This window comes from Protopterus annectens, chromosome 13.part0, assembly GCF_019279795.1.
Source record: "Protopterus annectens isolate FY-2018-M chromosome 13.part0, PAN1.0, whole genome shotgun sequence".
In the NCBI taxonomy this organism is placed as follows: Eukaryota; Metazoa; Chordata; order Ceratodontiformes; family Protopteridae; genus Protopterus; species Protopterus annectens.
Window position 1 is genome coordinate 483403466 of NC_056747.1, and position 15938 is coordinate 483419403.

Consider the following 15938-nt stretch of genomic DNA (forward strand, 5'->3'; position numbering starts at 1 on the left):
ATGTGACCACAGATTTAATTGAGCTTTACCCTTAGTGATGTCACTATAGCCAGTGCATAAAGTTGGAGACATAGACATGACTGGATACACCATATTGCATGTGCAGGGACTCATCCATTAAAGTCTGTGACAACAACCCGCACTATCTCTCTAGTGATCAAATGTATTAAGACCAGTTAAACCTGAAAAATCATTCCAGGAACTGTAGTACCACTGGTCAAATTAAACTGTGTTTTGGACTTTCTCCCCTATTCCTGAGCAACAAAGTTGAGAGTTATGCATATTAAATATATTTATAAGTAATGTACAGTATTGCTTAAGTTTCCGATTATTGTGCTTGCATATGTGGGTGCTAATGAAAAGAGAGGGTTGAGTAGCACAGTGGTTATCACTCATAATGATACAGGCATGGAATGTCTATGTGAGGGGATTTTTTGATGAAATATCTGGGTCATTTGTTAGAGCTGTAGGAGGAACAATGGAATACAGACACTACTCTGCATGCACCTTGTTAATGTAATTTTTAAATATAGTTACTTTTGTTCAAAGACTTATTACACTTAACATTTCATAGGATCATAGGATCTTAGGAAGTTATTAGGCTAATGGCCCTATGGCTCTTAAGAGCCTAGCCAAGTTCTACCCTTAATTTCCATGATCATCACCTAATGCCCATGTCCAAGAGGCACACAGTTGGAACCAATTTACAGTTAACCATCCAATCAGCCACACTGCGTTTGAAGAGGGCCAGTGAGGTGCACTGTTTGACATGAAGTGGGAGTCTGTGCCAAGGTTGTGGTAACCTCTAGGAGAAAAATCATTCCTCCATCAGGTTCGATTAATGTTACGTACCAGGTTAAGGTCTTTAGAGTGAATAATCCGTGTACCATTTGACTTGTGGATATGCATCATTTCCAATAAAGCAGGGTCAGAGATTGCATTATATGCAAGGCAGAGATTGCCTCTGAGTAGTCTGTATGAAACAGAATAAAGTGACAGTGATTTCAGATGATCCACATAGGACAGATGCTAAAGACCTTAAATTTTCCTTGTGAGGAACTTTTGTGGTTTCTCCAATTCCTGCAAGTGCTTGGAAAAGTACATACCAAAAGGGGGTTTGTACTCAGTTACTGGCCTGATGTGGGAAGAGTACAGGGAAGTTATAACTTTTTTTTCTGGAGGCAATGGCTTTATGTATGAGATAAGCAATATAGAATGCCCTTCTTACCAGACATCGTGATCAAAGGTAAAATTTCTGTCAACCTGTGTGCCCAGGTCACTCACCACTGAGTGCATACTTAGGGTGCTGCTATTGATGTGGTAGTTAGTAGGAACATCAATCTTACCAAAAGGGGTAATAATACATTTTTTTTGCATTGAGTTTAAGGCCATGACTTTGGCAATCATTTGTTTCTGTAAAACCCTCTTGTAGGTTGTTGACATCATTTGGAGATTCTGTGACTGCTCCCAGTTTGCAGACATCGGCAAACGTTGTCAGCCACAGACCTTTAATTTTTGCTTGTACTTTGGAGAAATATATAATGGTTGATACCTAGCTGGGTAAGTTTGTCAATGTTGCCTGAGTTGGGGATAGGCTCAAAAGGCTTGGCTAAGTCTAGGTAGGTTGTATGCACATATTTCCCCTCACGCAGAGCCTTGGTGACTGTCTCAAAGAAGTCCACCAGGTTTAACAGGCGTGATCTCTCTTTGACAAATCCAAACTGATTAGGGGCTTAAGTGTTTGGCTACTATTTATATCTTTGTTGACAACATCTATGATGATTTGCTCCATAGCCTTGCAGATAAGGCTAGTCAGGCTAATAGGTCTATAGTTCCCAGGTCAGTGGAAGCACCACCTTTGTGCAAGGGAATAATGGCAGCCATTTTCCATTCAGCTGGGATAAAGCCAATGCTTAGACTATGACTGAAAAGAGTACCCAGTGGTGTTGCTAATTCCTGTTGGAGCCCATGTAGGAAGCAGCCTGGGATGTTATCAGGTCCCATAGGTGCTGTGTTTTTGGCCTTAGAGATGGTGTTTATGACCTGCTCTTTAGAAATGCAAGGTAGGGACAGATGGTAGGGATGTCCAGGGGTATGTATGGTGGGCACAAGGGAGGGAAGTTTTCACAGAACCTGTCTGCCTCCTAGGAGTCATGAAGATCTCTATACTTCTGAGTCAGAGCTAGTCATTAGCAGTTCCAGAGTCTTCTGGTTGATCTCGCCTCAGCCATCAGGCTGGTCACCAGTTGACTGTTTGTTGCAGCTGCTCACCAGGACTGCAGGGCACTAAGGATTTCCCTTACAGAGGTAACTGTCTCTTAGCTTTTACTCAAATACAAGATATAGTAAACCCCAAGAGTCTCTGATGTAAGCTATTCCACTGTCTTGGGTAATAGTAAACAATGCAGAGTCACAGTTTTTTTTTTTTTTTTTTTTTTTTTATTTATCATTTGTTGACCGGAAAAGTCCCAGATGCATGTCTTTGGAATAGTAGCACCTCATAGTAGTTCACATTCATTGGCTCCAGTCTACATACAAAATCTGCAAGCCTAACTTTGTAAATCTTCACCAGCAAATAATTAGATAGCATTGAATAGTTTTATTATGCAGTGCCTCCACCATCTCTAGAATAAACTGTTTCTGCAGATTAAACAATGCAATGCATTATCACCCTTCAATCAGAATATGGATGACTGGATGGATACAGTCAAATTTTCTATGAGACTAACTGGTTTAGTCCTCATTGAGAAAAGGAATACAGCTTGAGGGTAAGTTTGCAAGGTGTTGATTGTTATGAAACAAAATTGCATTGAAACTCCTATGAATACTGAGAATTGTGTGCATTGGAACTCATCATCATCATCTTCTTTCAGCTGTTCCCATTAGGGATCGCCACAGCAGATCACCTGTTTCCATTTCTTCCTGTCCTCTGCATCTTGCTCTGTTACACCAACCACCAGCATATCCTCTCTCACCACATCCATAAACCTTATCTTAGGGCTTCCTCTTTACCTGTTACCTGGTATCTTCATCCTTAGCATCTTTTTCCCAATATACTCAGCATCCCTCCTCAGCACATATCCAAACCAACATAATCGTGCCTCTCTGACTTTGTCTCCAAACCTTCCAACATGGGCTGACCCTCTAATATACTTATTCCTAATCCTGTCCACCCTCGTCACACCCAGTGCAAATCTTAACATCTTTAATTCTGCCACATCCAGCTCAAACTCCTGCCTTTTTGTCAATGCCACTGTCTCCAACCCATATAACATAGCTGGTCTCACTACCCTCTTGTAGACCTTCCCTTTCACTCTTACAGGTACTCGTCTGTCACAAATCACTCCTGACACTCTTCTCCTCCCACTCCATCCTGCCTGTACTCTCTTCTTCACCTCTCTTCCACACTCACCATTACTCTGTAACTGTAACCATTACCGTTAATTGTGTGCATTGGAACTACATTTCAATTAAATCTGTTTGGTCTACTAGATGAAGCAGAGAATAGCCTTTCCCAGAAGTTCAGACTGCATTTGATGACTAAAGCAGCTTGAGTAAAAAATGAAGTGAACGTTAATGGACTGTGATAGCATCAGCAGACATTTTTTTCATTAAATAATATTCTGCATAGTCTCTTGAATTGCCTCTGTCAGTCAATTCGTAGAATTTTGCAGTCTTTAAATATTAGTCTATCTATCTATCTATCTATCTATCTATCTATCTATCTATCTATCTATCTATCTATCTATCTATCTATCTATCTATCTATATCTGTCTGTGTTTCTGTGTGTGTTTGTGGGTGCATGTTTGAGGATATTTGTGAACACATGCTGTGTATGTGTAGTAGGATGGCAGTGCCAGTATTGAGCTGAAACACATAACTATGGCTATTTACAAATTTATTCATTTGATCAGTATCAGACATCTGAGTTATATACAATCAGTAAAGTATCTCGAATTGGTGGTTATGTTGGTGCATTTGTGTGTGTCCAGAGGTTGTAATGGATTGAACTGTATGCATATCTTTCATCCTATTTGTATGAGAATTGTGGACAAAGCCAAAAATGATAATGGAACAAAGGCCCCAAATCCAGATGAAATTTTAGATATCACTGTAATTCACATACAGATGTTATATAATGAGAGGTTTTGCATCAACATGCATATTCTGAACAATAAAAAGAATGAAAGTCTAATGTCTGGCATTATTGGCTGAGTGTAATTATAGATGATTTATCAGAAAAGCAAATATTTTACAAAGGGCAGGGCAACAGTGTTTGACAAAATTAGATGCACATTGCAAAACCAGGGACAGATGAGTGGTATGACTGTATGTGTCTGCCAGCAATAAACTGAAATATATTACTGTGATTAACATAATCACACATCTGAGCATTACACAGTCATTGAGGCTGTTGAAGTTGGTGGGCATATCTGCATGTGGATCTAAAGCTCATTTGACTAAATCACAAAACACTGATCACAAATGATCACTCATTTCACCAAATCACAATTGATAGCAAACATTCTACAAAACACCCCCCCCACACACACACACACACACACACACACATTACTTACATATATTTACTCCACTGTTGCATGGCTGTAGAGAAAATAAAATGCCACAAAATGAATCAGTGCTGATGCACAAACATCTGTAGATCTGGACAGGTGGACAAGACAATGACCACCGCCTATCGACACACACTCTTCTAGGCTCAGTTCCCTAATAACTCCTTTGATAAGAAATGACACCATTGCATTCTGCTTAAACACTTCACCGTAACTGTGATTCAGTCAAATGAGTTTTCAGTCAATTGTTCTCACCCATTTGGGAATCAGTATATATATTTTCATCCAATAGTCATTTTGGTTGTAATGAATACATACATGGCATATTTCAGGAAAGTGTCAGCAGTTCTAGCTTTTGTTGAAATTACACATTAGTCATCATATATTCCGGTGGTTTCATCTCTCTCTATTGTATACACCAAACCAAACTTCTTAATATTTTAGGTAAAACGTCATCTAATCAGATACTAATCTGACTTATAATTTCTTTTATAAACTTGAAAATCACATGCATTTTTAAACTATAGGCTGTTACATACACACTTCCATCATCCATTTGTTGTTCTTAATATTTCATCTATTGGTCTGGTATTATATAAAAATACTGGTTGTATCCCATAGTTATATTCATTTTATTTTCCTCTTTGAAAAAATATATTGCTGATACTCTTTTGTATAAGTTATAAATATTGAAATTAGATCTTAGATAATTTAATTAAAAATATATTTTCCTCTCTAGGTTGACTCACCACTAATGGAAGCTGTTTTGGGTGAAACTACACTGACTGTCGGTGATGACAAAGTCACTATTCTTGATGCTAAGATTCAAGTGGTATCTGGTTTATCACTGTCACTACAGCCGAGTCCTGGGAGCAGTCACACTTTAATTGCCAAGGCAGCTGCACAGCAGACACTGTCACTTCTAAATCAGGTAAAAATTCTGTCTGAAAACACATATAGTGAGTCTTAGGATTTCCTTATTAAACAGCACATCGAAGATACTAGAATGATTGTTGTTCTGTTTTTCCCTATGTAACAATTACAGTTTCTAGTATTTTGAGGGAGAGACCATGAAGATGACTATGACACAGAAATCTGTATTATTGTACTAATTATTTTTATACTATCCAACTATTGATAAGAGAACAAGAGTACAAAATGCTTATTTAGAGGAGTCAGTGTTTGTGATGAGAATGATTTCTAGAAGCCATGTTCAAGAATTCTTAACATACCTAATTGAATCAGCTTTTGGGAGGCTAGCTTTATGGATTCATGCTTGCCAGCAGGTTTCTGTCAGGACTGTCTACATCAAATTCTAAATGCTCTTTGTACATCAGTTGAAAACTATGCTTTCACTTTTTTTCCTAGCATTTTTTGCCTCCACTGCCTGCTGACATCAGACTCTTTCTCAGTCAGCTGGCCATTCACTCACCATCACCAGAGAGAGAGAGTGAGAGAGAGAGAGAGACATGACTGAGACTAACCATCACTGAGGCAGCCATCAGGGGTGGTTGAGAGTTTTGTGCTTGGAGCAAGAACCACATACTCTTACATCCAAGAAATCAATGTGCAATGGCCCTTTGCATTGCATTACATACCTCTGTAAAACATGATTTACTGGCCTTCCCCTCACTCTCTTGTAGACAAGGACTTCTGTGTGAAACCTCAACCAGTGATCCTATTGTAGGGATTGTGCTAATGAGCACTGTCTCTCCCCTCAGAGAGGTGGGCAGGTGAAAGCCTTGTCATTCCTTTTCTCCCTATGCCAGATCCAGCAGGCACCCAAACTGGTAGTCAAACTCTGGTCACATATTGTAGTCTTATATTCATTGATTTTTGTTCCCATTGACCTAGAAGCTTAAGCTAGTATGATACAAATCAACACTTTTCTAAAGCTATTCCACCAATGCTGAGATTGTTGTCATTCCTTTTTGCCATCTTTCTTTTTTTCTGCATATGGCTCGTTTGTTGTACTGAGCATGATTTATCCAGAGTCAGTGTTGAGATACACTTGATCAGAGTCAATGAGACTGGTCTTGGTACATTTTTTCTACAGTCTTATTCAAGTTTAAGTTTACTTCATCCTCTACTTTAATCACTCATCAAGAGCAAAACCCATAGCACATAGGTTGTAACTGACAAATGCCAGTTGTCCCTTACAGATTACCCTCCTTGAGAAGAGACGTTATCACTTCATATGCTTGCCCATTGTGAAGCAGAAAATGAAGTGATATCAGATCGGCTGGCACTAGTGACTCCACAAAGTTTAACACTTCCATAAAGATATGAGCTCTTTCTGATGTTTTCATATCCACTCCAACCTCTGTTTGTAGTTTTCATGGATGCTTTCTAAACTGTATGTATGATACTACTAAGGGCAACAGCATGTGTAAAAGCTCAGGCTGATGATGGCCTACTTATAGCACATCAATGTTTCCTTTTATGTGTATCCTCATACTCTAACAATGTCCCTCAGTCTGCCTATAATTAATTTCTTTGGCACTAGTTGTGTTAAAGAACTGCGACCTTCATCTTCTCTGAGTAAGCAAAACCTTATTTCAAAGGAGACACCATTTAGGCAAGTGTATCACTGGTTTTATAACACTGACAAGCTGGACATGTACTACTTTGTTTCCATGACAATAGCCAGTGGAAGTAGGCCCATAAGTTATCCACATCACCCCAAGCTAGTGTCAAACTGCTTGTAAACCAAAACCAGAAGACTTAAATATTTGTAGCCATTTAACTCATTCTAAACAGCAATAGGAACACCTTTGCTTCCTGAGATCCTCTTAGCCAGGAAACCATTTACTTCTTGAATGCCAAATTAGATGAATGGTGTAAGTCACAAAAATGTAAAATATGACAGCTTTTCAGTAAACAATGGCCTGCGAATGAATATTGCAGATTTATTAAAGAAAACTTTATTTTGTTTGCAAAAGACTCATAACTCTTAAATAGTGCAAGACACATCTAAAATATCAGTAACAGAATTATTAGTCTGTTCAAGAATTTCCCAGTAATATATGACAAGAGGGCATGACATATAGTCGTTCTGTGATATTGCCAAATCTATGCAAATTATAAATTTTCGAAATGGTTCAAAACAATATTCATTTACAAAACCATTTGTGTTAAAAGGCAAGTTATCAGTAAAAACATTGTGTGAAGTTTTATATTAAAATATGTTCAAATTAACCATCATGTTTTAATGTCATTTTTACTAACACTCTCTGCTTGCATACACCACCCCCAACAAGACAGTATTACACTCTTTTTCTCTCTCCTTATTAACTCCAGCTCTGCATGTGCTGTGCTGACCATTTCACTGATGTGCTTAGCAAATCATGTCAGCTTGTTGCTGCCATCCTACTGCCTTAGATTTATGTACATACCCTTACCAGAACTTCCTAATTAGACTTTAAAAAAGGATGCACAGGAACTCTATTTTCCTGATGACTATACTTGTAGGCAACAATGAGTTAACCAGAATAGTATTTAAATGATATATATAGTCACTAGGAATGTAGAGCTGCTATTATGCAGGGCCTCAGCTGTTACTGTCACTGGTCTATCCAGAGTTGAGAAATTAACTTTTCACACTGTATATGCTTCATAAGCTCATGGACTCATAGTTAAATACTAGGCAGTCTGTCTGCAGACCATTACAAAGTTTAGCCAGTAAACCATATTCAAAAGTTTCAGCCTTAAGGAGGGCAATACAAGACACACCAGGAATTATTAGAGGATGGCCATCCAATATTCTAAGTTTACGTTGAAGGTGGCAAGAGTGCTACTTTGCTTGATGTATGTTGGAAGTTTGTTCCAGAGGTGGAGAATACATTAAGATATGGACACCAGCATTTCTTATTTATCTGATAGAGACGGTTTTGTTCCTTTAACCAGGTAATTGAATATCTATGTGTTCTCAGAAAGAACAAGAAATCATAAAGGGATGGATCTTTTAATAGCTTGAAAGTTAGACACAGACCCAAATGGAAGAGCCTGTCAAAAAATGAGTACAGAGAGAGGGCCATTATTATTACTAGTAATATTTTTTTATTTTGGAATTTCTCTTATTTCTCAAACTGAATGATATGTTTAGACAAATACATGCATTTACTTTGTTGGATGTAGATGAGATGACTTTGGAAATTAGATGACGCAGATACAAGCCTTTCTGAAATATTGTGGTGACCTGATGGCCAAAATGTAATGAAATAATCAATAAGACTGCCTAGACCCCTTACAAAAGTGTCTGATTGGAGGGGGTGTCTCCTATAAATTAACTACACTATATTTTCTCACATTATTTAATTTAAAACAGTTGCCCTTGCACCAATTGTTAACATGGCCTAGCTTGCACTGGAGCAATTCTGATTTAGTGGAAAATCAGCTAACAACTCCCAATTTACAGTCATCTGCAAACTTAAGACAACCATAGGCCAGGTATGTTGGACTAAAAGTCTAAAAGATGATGCAGAACAGGAGAGGGCCCTACACCAAGTCCTGCATTACACCATTGTATACATTTTTGCTTTTAGAACTGGCATCTGGAATTCAAACCACAAGCTCTGTGTGAGAACCAGGTAGCTATCCATCATACAGTATAACAATTTATATTCAGATTAACAAGTCTGTCAGCAATGCCTGCATAAGGAATAATGTCAAAGGCCTTGGCTAGGTCAAGGTATGCTGTAAGTACTGCATAACTACTGCTCACTGCTTCAGTTACTTTTTCAAAGAAATTAATGTGGTTAAAGTGACAGAACTTTCATTTTACAAAGAAAAATAGATGACTTCATTAAGTTCAGTATGAGCAATAATGCTGTGGACTAGCTCTGAACATTGTTGGCTTTTTTAGTTCTTAACCTCCAAAAATATGTAGAGAATGATTAGTAGTTATCTTGGGTTCCACTGGCTATGTTAAGTTCATATTCAGCTTGGACCCTCCTCATCACTCCCTTAAGGTCTGTACTAGCTTGCTAAGTGTGTTCTTAAGCATTAAATAACCTCTCTGTCTTGTTACATAATGTATTTATGGTACTTACATATTATCGCAACAACATTCCAAGTAGCATTAAACACTAACTCATGGCACTACTGACTGCAATCAACATCTAATATGCACATGAATTAGTATTTTTATTTTAGTGTTAAAACAGTGAGTTACATTGCAAATTTCAATACCATTTATGACTTTAATTACAGGTACAGGTTACAGAGTCACTCAGTTAAAACCTGTAGTAAGTGCTGTTTTTACTTTTAATGATATATTGTTGGACTACACACATTTTGTAACCTTGCCGTTTCTTTTCTGTTTGTGACAGTCTGTAGTTGGGCCATAGTAGGAGTACTAGGAGTTGGATGCTGCATACTTCTGCTTGTAGTTAGTTGTTGGACTGTGACTTTGAGGTGTGTTAGGGTTAATATTGCTCAGTTTGCTTACTTTTGTCTTGATAATTTGTACAGCTCAGCACAAGTCTGAGGGGATGATGGTGTGTTTAGGCAGTTATTCTTCAGCAGTGGCTTGTTTGTATCACTGTAAAATCCTATCAGTGAAAACGGAAGCTCCCCACGCTTCCCGGTTTTCACCTCTCCTGTCCCTCATAAAACGTTTTTTCCCTAAATCACAGAGGATTGCAGTCAGTCAGCAGTGCCATGCATTAGTGTTTCATACTATTTGAAATGTGGTTGCAATAATGCGTAAGTACAGTATTTATTTTTATTACACCACAGGGAAAGATAAAGCATGGATTGCATATAATGTTTTGATGAGCTTCAGAGTATCAGCACATTGAAAGGATCACTGTTCTTAGTAAAAACTGTGATGGATGTTAAAATCTGATGGCATTTCTTAAGCTGAAGTAATGCAATGTGACATTTGTAAGAGGAACTGCAAAGAATGGAGCTGCCAAAGAGATAGCACATGCTCAGCAGAAAGGCAAAACCTCAAAGGAACTTTATGTAAATGGAAATGGCAGACAAAAACAAAGAGGTACAGGACAGACTAATGAATGAGGAGTTTGTGTTGAAACTAGTTCTGTCATTTAGAGCTATAGACATTCAAAACAACTGAATGACTATTAGAACAATATTGTCAATTATTCTGACACAGATTGTCTTGTAAAGTTGTTGAATGCAAAACAGAAGGTAACTTGTTTGCCTCATTATTTCAGTTTGATATTATAGTGTGTGAAAATCACGTAACTTACTGGTGCTATCAATGTTTGATAAAAAAAAAAAAAAAGCCAGTATCTTTAACTCTATTAGGAATAACCAACACTTGTGCATCAAAGTTAATGTGTAATATATTATTGCCATCTATTGATTTTTAGTACTTTTCTTTAACCACTTCAAGGTGACAGTGAGCCTGATCCAGTCTCAGTAAGCAGAGGTTGTAAGGGAAGACCTGATTCTTAACGCAATGCCAGTCCATTATATAACAGCCATATGCTGTGAACACAGATAAGTTAAAGTTCATAAGTGTGCCCCCAGCAGATACCCATAGAAACCCATGCACAGAATGCAACACACTGAAATCTTAACTAGAAAGCCTGCCAGCTGTTTGACAGCAGTGTGCAGTGATTCATTTCACCTTTCTACCTTACAGTATACAAAAAAATGCTACATTGTAGGATGATTTATCTGTTTTTACTGATGATTTCAAAGAGAAATAATATAGGCTTTTACACTGGAGCTACAAGTGTACTTTGCTACATGTCATTGGAGACAGAACTTACCCATGCAAGGTTAAGCAGAACAAATCATAACAGTTCTGTGGCCTGACCGAGGCTGACGTTACCCACCTCACCCAATATTTTCTAGTGTTGCTATCCTTTCCCCTTACTTTATGAAAGTATCAGGCCATAATTTTGTGGTTGTGTTTTTACTTGGCTATTTAGATTTTAGTTTTCTTTCTATCAGAAGTAGGCAAAATAACATGCCTTTCTCTGTACTGTACTAAACATGAAAAGTCAAAATAATGTCAGGGAGAGAAAGTTCTAGCCTCAGTGTAAACATCCAAAGAAAAATTCTGCAGCCTGCTGTAATGTAATAATTACAATTTTAGTAGTGGGCTTCTGTTACTGATTTCAAGTCTGTAAGTCCGAAAATAAAAACTGATCAGTGGAAGGTTTACATCTGTAATGCAACTCACAAGAAAGCTTACAAGTGATTAAGCTGTTCATGTTACTTTGTTTATTCAGCATTCAACTAGCAATTTAACATAGTCAGAATAAGGAAACGTAGCAATTAATAATGAAAGGCTTTGCTTACTTAAAATTTTACTTATTTCCCCCGGATGAATTACTATTACACAGAGCTTGCTCATATACTTTTTTGTTAAATTTATCTTTCAAGTTCTTTGTCTCCCTACTGATACTGTAATTAAATGTGTCCCATTTGTGCTGCCTGTAGACTATAAGGAATATGTTTATTTTATGTAGGCCTACATGTGCTTTATGTGCTCTGCATGAACTTATTATTGCATTGCCTAGTGACATTGGCAGTAAGATTTTAACTGTTTTTTTTTTCTTTTTCTTTATAACAGCAGGCTGTTCTGAGCGTGTGGCTTTACTTCAGTGACAACACTGCATCATCACTAACAATTTATGACCCAAAGGATTACAACATGGCTATCACCATCCTCAATGGCCAGGCAATATCAGTAATGCAAGATAACTCATACACTCATACACCTGCACTTGTAGCTGAAAAGGAAGGTTTTGATGATATCAAAGTGGAGATGATGATATGTGAGTTATGTCAGAAAACCAAACGAAAGAGTGTAGTGTTTACAGCACATACTAGGGTCAGAGTGCACTTTGGCCAAGAAGAAGACTCTACTGAGGAGAGCATCACTGAGGATTATCAAGGTAACAGCAGCCCTGATGGTGATACAGACATTTCTACAGGGCGACGTCAGGAAAAGTCTACCAAGGGTGTTAGCACAACAGCAAAGTCCACCACAGAAGGAAAAGTGATACTGGGAACTGGTGAGAACAAAGACACTGTGGTTCCCAGTGTTGAGCATACGACAGATGATCTTGGCAATTTTCCTGCTACAACCAATACTGAAGAGGATGGAGACTTTGCTCAAGCCCATCGAGGTCTCACTGACCTGGAAATTGGAATGTATGCTCTTCTTGGAGTTTTTTGTCTTGCTATTTTAGTTTTCTTAATAAATTGCATTGTTTTTGTTCTGAAATATAGACACAAACGTATTCCCCCAGAGGGCCAAGCAAACATGGAACATTCTCACCACTGGGTATTCCTTGGCAATGGGCAACCCCTTCGTACCCAAAATGATATTTCTCCCCAAGTTGAAAGCCCTGGAAATCCACTTGAGACTGTTCAGTGTTGCCATGGAGATCATCATAGTAGTGGCAGTTCCCAAACAAGTGTACAAAGCCAAGTTCATGGTCGAGGAGATGGCTCTTCAGGAGGTTCTACAAGGGAGCACAGTGAGGATCCCCTGAACTCTCCTACCTCTAAGCGTAAGCGGGTAAAATTTACAACATTTACAACATTGCCCTCAGAGGAACTTGCTTATAACTCCATTCCTATTGCAGATGAAGAAGACATAGAATGGGTCTGTCAGGACATGGGACTACAAGACCCAGATGAGCTTCATAACTATATCCGACGGGTTAAAGAAATAGCATGAAGCTATTTCTTAATGCTTTAAATTAATGGAAGCATCCTAAAACTGACATTTTTCTTTTTGTTTTGCACAGGGGCTGCTGCGTAAATTTGTGACGGCCCATTGCCTGGCCTTAAAAGCACTATTATAATATGCTTGTACTGGCATTGTTCTTTTATATATTCAACACATTGCTACTGATGGACTTCAGAAGTTAGACTATGTAAGCTCATAAAAGAGTAAGTGGGTATCTGGATGGAGGTAGCAGATAACCACACAACATCCAGTGGAGACATTTGGAAATTTCTGTGTTTGAGTGATGGAACAATGACTTCTACAGGCAGTGACTGTGAATATGAATTAAAGTACAATAGCTACTGTTACATAAAGAAGTACAACTCAGTCTTCATGACAGTGATGGGTTCTAATCCCACCATTTTCTGTGTGTTTTGACATTTGATTTTTGGTCACACAAAAATACTCATATCCCCCTTTCATCATAGTGCATCCAGGAGAAGTGTTATAATGTACTATTGGTAGATGTACTGGGGATTCTGCCAAAGTCCTTACTTGAATGTCTTTATGCATAGTGAGAAAGCAACTAGTAGGAACTAATAGTCTTACAAGAGTTCTTTATTGCTAGGCTAAAATAAATGGCCTGGAATTTTGGAGAAACAGTACTCTACTGAATTATCACAAATGGGATGTTATTGTTTAAATTTTTACACATATGTCTCTGAACAAACCATGCAGACATTCATCTTGTTCTAAAAGTACATTTTGTGGTAAAAATCCATTTGTCTGAAACACACATTAGCATTTCATGAAAGACTTTACATTTTTGCAGTATTTTTTCCTGCAGTCACTGGGTAGGTATAAATTTAAACTGCTAGCCATATGATTAAATTAAAGATTCCTTGATAAGAAGTGGACATTACTAATGCTAAACTAACTCTAGTCCTTCTTAGCTCATGGATCACAACAAACTTGGAGTCTGCTTTCACCTCCTGATCTGCTGAAGTTTCAGCAAGACTGCTGGGGTCTGAAAGTCATAAGTACTTAATGTGAGAGCTGGCATGACCTTATTTTATTCCTTTCACTCAGAGCTTATCTAAAATAGTGCTTATCTTTATCCCCCTGCGTGTGCCAGGTGCAAATTAAGTATATCCAACTGGCTGTATTTTTAAAATAAACTTTAACTAGAAGTGTCTCTATCTGAAATCATTTGGTATGGTGAACCTTGTGATGACACAAAGAACACTGTATCTATCCCAAAATTATTTGCATGTAAAAAGAGAAGATTTCTCTTTGATATAACTGGTAAGGCAATAGATACCTGCCAAGTAGTGTAGGAGCTTTTATAAATTATGTACATTATATGTCAAGCACATACCATCAGATAGTTTTCTTTATTTTCTGCACATAAATGTAGAAACACATAAGCAAATGAAGGCTGGACTTTTGTTTATATGTAAACTATAATAGGTACAGGGTACAGCCCTGATGACCTTCTGAGAAGAATATTATTTATTTATACAGCTGGGAAATTGTAAAAAGCCTTGAATGTTTGTCTTCTTGTCAAATAAAATGTTATGTGTGTCCAATTAATGCTCCTGTTTACTCTGATCTGTCTCTCACTTTTCCAATAAAAAGAAACATATAAACTAAATTATATTAAGTTTGGTGCTGCTTTTAACATATTTTCTATTGCATTATTTTATAACCTTGTTAGTCCATCACTTGGGTCTAGCCTAAGTCCTTATATTTTTTGTTCTGTTGGCTATTAATAGCTGGGGTATTCACATCACAAAAATAAATGCCCTTCCCTGACTGTACCTTCCTTCCTGCACCTGTCATGTGACATACTATCGCTAGACTTCTGTTCTGGTTATGCTGAATCGGCATTTAAATATTAATCACTAAGACGAATACTATGACACAGCTGCAGAGAAATGGAGTAGCATGCATGCTCACATGACATCAAGTTAGTTTTACCATTCTTGTCTGTTACTCCTACAGTCACCTAAGTGTCACTTGTGCCTCAGACAATACAATATTTTGATTATTCAGAATGTGCAGTTTACCACAGCAGCAGTAGTGCCACAGCTTTGACTCCTTCCTGAAACTGAATTTTTAATATTATTAATGGCAATTTAACTTTTAAGTTATGGAAACGTATGTTCCCCAACTGAATATTACACAAATTAAGTTGTAATGACAATGGCCATCTTTTATAGAAAAATACGTTATCTAGAGCAGCAGTTTGTATGTATTTTGGAAACTGTGGTTCAACACTGGAGCTAAAATTCCAGATTTGTTTGAAGGGCATCAATTCAGCTGATGTAATCAGACAGTTCTGATTTATATTTGCCTTCTGTCAGATTGCGTGTAAAGTCATACCTCTCAACTGTCCAGATTTTTGCAGAATGTGCAGACTTTTGGTCCGTTCCTCATAAAATTTGTGGTTTTCTGGCAAATCATTGAAGACTGAAGTCACTAAATAGTGACATACATTTGCATTACAGACTCAAAAACTCAGAAGAATGTATGGTAACACAAATCCTGTTATTCTAGCAACTTTTTAAGCTTGTTAGGGCAATATTTAAAATCTGTGCCTGTTTTGGGGCCTTTATCCCCCCATTATTCTATACTTTCTCTGGACTTCTTGTGCTAAGAGATTGAGAGGTTTAGTCACAGTATGCTACATTGCATTATTTTA

General features: G+C 37.7%; 1 protein-coding gene across 1 annotated transcript in view; it reads left to right on the forward strand.

Moving 5' to 3' along the window:
* The window catches only part of TMEM132E (transmembrane protein 132E), a 1376533-nt gene extending 1361645 nt beyond the window's left edge, over positions 1 to 14888 (forward strand). The window contains exons 8-9 of the mRNA XM_044054846.1: positions 5315 to 5506; positions 12128 to 14888. Of these exons, the coding sequence (XP_043910781.1) occupies positions 5315 to 5506; positions 12128 to 13243 (1308 nt within the window). The 3' untranslated portion in view covers positions 13244 to 14888. The remainder of the gene's footprint in view (positions 1 to 5314; positions 5507 to 12127) is intronic.
* The last annotated feature ends 1050 nt before the right edge of the window (positions 14889 to 15938 follow it).